At 37.4% G+C, this 5,430-nt stretch overlaps 1 protein-coding gene across 1 annotated transcript; it reads right to left on the reverse strand.

The window, feature by feature from the left end:
• On the reverse strand, positions 997–5,077 carry LOC109232280 (probable 1-deoxy-D-xylulose-5-phosphate synthase, chloroplastic). The gene is made up of 10 exons (XM_019397987.1): positions 4,597–5,077; positions 4,197–4,325; positions 3,919–4,083; positions 3,666–3,816; positions 3,019–3,290; positions 2,656–2,929; positions 2,267–2,574; positions 1,899–2,180; positions 1,536–1,820; positions 997–1,417 (listed from the first exon to the last, which is right to left on the reverse strand). Exons 1-10 carry the CDS (start codon positions 4,732–4,734, stop codon positions 1,268–1,270), a joined length of 2,154 nt encoding a protein of 717 aa, XP_019253532.1. The 5' UTR covers positions 4,735–5,077; the 3' UTR covers positions 997–1,267.

Genomic DNA, 5,430 nt, shown 5'->3' on the forward strand with positions numbered 1-5,430 from the left:
AACTCTTTTGTAAACCTAGGACTAACTCTAATCCCGTTGTAACACACAGCCTCTAACTGTTGCGACAGTTTCAAGTTAACTCTAACTTGAATACTCTGAGTACCTATTATAATTGCCTCTAGATAGAGCTGAAAGGTACAATATGAAAACACATACTACAATTGAACTAGAATAAAAGACAGACACTTGATGCTGATTCTTCTATCTGGTTCATGTAGCTTCGGGATCGCACTATTAAATCACACACGAAGTGCTTGCAAAAAGCCTTGTTATTTTGCTCTCAATTCACATTTAACTTCTGCTTATGTGTGTTACCTGTAAAAGAGAACAAAACTGATATTTATAGAGTTAGTAAATAAAGATTGACTAGAATTCTGATACTACTCTTCCTTGGTAGAAGAGTTCTAGTTGATCTCAACCTCTAACTCCTTCCTTTCTTGAATCGTGTTCTCTTTGAGTAAGGAGTCATTCTCCTTATCCAATATGCAACCTTTTCGATCAGGATCAGGAGATATTAATTCTTTCAAGTTAAGTTTATCTCCTTCACGTGCATCTCACATGCTTAAGTCTGTCCATATCTGTGCTCCACTAGGATGGACCTGGTTCATATCTGAATTCCTTTGTCAGTCTTCAAAACTAACCTTTACTTGGGCCAACAATTTCTTCCTTTCATTTATAAGGTTTTGACCTATTAGGATAATTTGAGTCAATAGGGTAATCAATTCTTGCCATCAACTTTAGCATCTGTCAGCACATCTAAGCGATTCTAACGTTCTATCAAGAACTTATGACATAATACCAGAATGCCATAGACTTTATTTGCTTGATCAACGTTTTTTTTTTTAAGAATGTTTTCACTAGAATTCTTTCAATTTTGTTTGATTTTATACTTGCAATGTCATTAACCCTGTCTTTGTTCTGCAACTACAAGACAGAAAAATATTTTATATTCATTTATTTTCATGGATTCAGGCCTTTTAAATTTAAAACAAGAGCTAGAACCAAACCGATAACTTTCAAAATCTGGCACCATAAACAGAAACAATACAAGTTAACCATAGGTCTTATAGGAGACAAACGATGGTTTGAACCACGGATCAACCATGGAAACTTTACATATTTAGAGGAATATGTATTATGTGTCAAACTTGTTTATGGTAATTATATCAGCTAACAACTATTCTCACCTTAGCTGGTAACTTGTCCTAAAACTATATTTTACAATGAGACATTTTACAGTTACTACAACTTCTACACTTCTTACATCTTATGTCATAATCTCTAGAGCTTCTCTGGTTTGTCCAAGAATGTTAAACACTGTCGCTGCAATGTGAGATGGCGTAAGACCAGCTTCTGCCAATTGATCTGCAGGAGATCCGTGGTCAATGTATCGATCAGGAAGTACTATCGGCCTCCACTGCAAAAAGAGTTTGAAGTGATTCAGTTGGAGTAATAGAGCAATAGTAACATTTCAGAAAAATATCCTAAATGTAGACCACACGAGTGCAAAAAATTGTTTTTCGATAGTTTCTTACCTTTAACTTGCCATCAAGAAGTCCATCTAAGGCCATAAACTGAGCAACATGAGACCCGAAACCTCCAATTGATCCTTCTTCAACAGTGATCAGCACCTCGTGTGATTTTGCGAGGCTCCTTATGAGAGCACCATCCAGTGGTTTGCAGAAGCGTGCATCTGCAACTGTTACTTGTAAACCACGGGTTTCTAACACAGCAGCAGCAGCCAAACAGTTCTGTACTGCTGAGCCATATCCTAGTAGAGCCACTCTCTCCCCTTCAACCAATATCCTGCCTTTACCGACCTGATAAGATTATTGCAAAAGATTTGTTTATTAGATATCAATCAGCATTAAAAGATATGGTGAAAGTTGAAAATGTACCTCAAGGGGAGTGCCTTTGTTTCCAACTGGAAGCTCTACACCGATCCCATTCCCTCTTGGGTATCTGAAACAGCTTGGTCTGTCATCAATGGCAGCAGCAGTTGCTACCATGTGAAATAGCTCTGCTTCATCGGAAGGAGCCATTACTACCATGTTAGGAAGACACGCCATGAAAGTAACATCAAATGCACCACAATGCGTCGGACCATCTGCTCCAACAAGACCAGCTCTGTCCATTGCAAATCTCACAGGAAGCTTTTGCAAGTCAACATCATGCACTACCTGGATATAAAATCAGCAGAATTTAACATTCATTGAAACTGCACTATATTATAAAAGATGAGATTAATTGGAGACATTCGACTAGCCTGATCATAAGCTCTTTGCAAGAAAGATGAATAAATTGCACAAAAAGGTTTGAGGCCTTCACAAGCCAAACCAGCAGCAAAGGTTACAGCATGCTGTTCTGCTATTCCAACATCAAAACACCGATTTGGGAAGCGACGGTGGAAAAGGTTCATACCAGTCCCACCACCCATAGCAGCATGGATTGCAACAATGTCCTTATCTGCTTCTGCTTCTGCGATTAAAGCCTCCGCAAAGTACGTCGTATAGGACTGAGTCTTGGCACTGACTTTGAATTGCTTTCCTGTTGCTGGATCAAACTTGGCAACTCCTGCAACCCATAAAACAGATTTAAATCTTATGTTTCTTATTTAAACAAGACTGAACTTGTCCGAATAAATGAGTTCCTTACCGTGATACTTGTCTGCAGCTCTCTCAGCATATGGATAACCTCTGCCTTTCTCGGTGATAACATGGATCAGTACTGGACCTGTTGTTTTAGTACTTCTAACTTCTTTGAGAATCGAAATAAGATCGTCAATGTTGTGACCATCCACAGGACCAATATAATAAAGTCCAAGTTCTTCAAACAATGTTGATCCGGAACCACTGATCATCCCACGAGCATATTCATCAACTTTTGCAGCAAGCTCATGCATAGGTCCACCAATCTGCTTAGTAACTCCCTGCAGCAATATTTCAATCACATAAAAGCCAATTCAGTTTCTTCACTTAAAAAAGAACTTATTCCAATCTTTATATCAATATACATTACCTTAGCGACTTCTCTTAGTTCTCTGAGAGGTCTATTAGATTGCAACCTGCTCAAAGCACTGCTTAGAGCTCCAACGGGAGGGGCCGGCCCGTCTAGAGTAGCAGTAGGTAACGAAACTTGTCTATTGTCGTTCAAAATAACAATCATATCAGAGTCTAGGTAACCGGCATTATTCATGGCTTCATAAGCTTGACCTGCTGTCATCGCACCATCACCTATTACAGCTATAACACTGTTGTTCTTTCCTTTCAGATCTCTTCCAACAGCCATCCCTGATCATTCAAAGAAACCACTTTTAAAGTCTAAATAACTAAAATTACAGACTCCAATATGAAGAAGATTAAAATCAATGTACCATATTTTTAACAGATTGGAGCGATAAGAGTTATGGGCACATGTCCATTTATGACGAATACATCTTATATCAACAGAAGAGCAAAACATAGGCCAAGTGATATCAACTTGTATGAATGTAAGGATAGCAATTCAAATAAAGCCTCAACATTCATATTACCAAATGAAATCCCCAAGATGAGTTGGAATTAAAACTTCTCTTCAAAATGATATGAAAGATCTTGGATGAGAATCAATTCAAGTCTCATGAGTCTTGTTCTGTAATGAACTCAGTGCATAGAATGGATATATACCTAGGCCTGCTGAGATGGTGGTTGAACTGTGACCAGTGCCAAAGCAATCATATTCACTCTCCGACCGCTTAGTAAATCCTGCAAGTCCATCTGTCTGTCTAAGTGTTGACATCTTCTCCCTTCTACCAGTCAAGATTTTGTGAGGATAAGACTGCAAATTTCAAAGCACAACATAAAATTAAGGATACTCACCCCATTAGTCAAGCTTCTGTTAGTTCACCATATGAATTAAAAAAAACAACAAGATTATCACCTGATGACCAACATCCCATAGTATCCTATCTTGGGGTGCATTGAAGACATAATGAAGAGCAACTGTAAGTTCAACAACACCAAGACTTGAGCCAAGGTGACCTCCAGTCTTTGATACATTGAAAATTGTATCTGATCTTAGTTCATCTGCTAGTTGTTTAAGTTCCTACATCAAATTTAATTTGAATCTTTAAGCACATAATTTTGAGTCATCTTTTTCAATCATCATATAAATCTTTTTCTTATGGCAATACAAGTAATTGACATATAAAGTTGTACCTTTACAGAAAGATTTTTCATATGAATGGGATAGTTGATAGTATCCAGAAGAGGTGTTGGCGGTCTCTGTGCATAGTATTCTCCTCTTTCTGACAAAGATGCCTGAACCCCACGTGACCTTTTCTTGACCTTCAAAACCAACGAGTACAAAAACTACCATCAAACTCAGCATAATTTAATCTCAAACATGACTGTTAAATATCAATAAATATATCTTTTTCACATCTTAAACCAGTGAGAAAGAGACAAGAGAACACCATTCAGAAAGATGGTTCATCATCAAATTACAACCACAACCAAGTACACAACATGAGCATTCAAACAAGCTCCAAAATGGTTCAAAGGTTCCTACTTTACTCAATCAAAAAGAAATGATAGAAAGGAAAAAAAAGGTCCAAACCTGAGTAAGTTTGTGTTGGAACTGAAACTGCAGATCTGTTCCATGAAACCATTCAGAGAATAAAGGACTCTGCTTTAAAGAATCTGAAGCCACTGTCCTGTTCAAAATCCCAGGAAATGCATAGCTACACAAAGCCATGGTGTTTGTTTGTATATATGTTTGAATTGAAAACCCCACGAAAATTTATAACAGAAAATGAGCCTAACTTCCAAAATCCCAGTTGGGTTTTCTTGATAAGGGGAGGTGGTGGGTATGTCTACTTTAAATTCTTGAAAAAAAATCTAGTGGTGGTGACACTGTAACTAAATGCTGTTTTCTTGACTTTTGTACAGTCAAATCTTGATAAATGACCCAAGAAATTAGGATGTGATTGGAGAATGAGAGTGGAAAAATTGAGTATTTATAAAAGGATCAAATGCTAATCCAATGAGGGAGTGTGGGAATGGCCACGTACAAGAGCTAAGTGATGTGAAGATACAAGTTGTATGAATATATATATAAGCATTGAATTTAGCTCTGATTTGAACTGAAATCTTGAAAAAGGTGCAATGCTTTTTATTGGGCCACGTCAGCAGAAATCACAAATGGATAGAAGGATGTGATAATGTATCTTTTTGATTGGGAGGGAAAGAAATTTGAGGGGGGAGGTTGGGGGGGGGGGAGATGAAGAAGGTGGTGTCATTTCCTTTTCCTTTTTCTTCTACAAATTCTTCTTATTAGGAATTCACTAGCCAATCTAATTTTCAAAGGGAGAAACCTTTCTATTAATTTTTTTTTTTTTTAAGACTCGAACTTAAAACTTTTTATTATTAGTGGAGGGATCTCTTTATTAAA

The sequence above is a fragment of the Nicotiana attenuata genome, chromosome 9 (genome assembly GCF_001879085.1).
Source record: "Nicotiana attenuata strain UT chromosome 9, NIATTr2, whole genome shotgun sequence".
NCBI lineage: Eukaryota > Viridiplantae > Streptophyta > Magnoliopsida > Solanales > Solanaceae > Nicotiana > Nicotiana attenuata.

Excerpts from the sequence above, each read along its gene's own strand:
- LOC109232280 (XM_019397987.1), bottom strand. The coding sequence starts at position 4,734 with ATGGCTTTGTGTAGCTATGCATTTCCTGGGATTTTGAACAGGACAGTG. Across the intron at positions 4,326-4,596 it reads TCCAACACAAACTTACTCAG|GTCAAGAAAAGGTCACGTGG; the intron begins GTTTGGACCTTT and ends TTGGTTTTGAAG. Across the intron at positions 2,930-3,018 it reads AACTAAGAGAAGTCGCTAAG|GGAGTTACTAAGCAGATTGG; the intron begins GTAATGTATATT and ends ATATTGCTGCAG.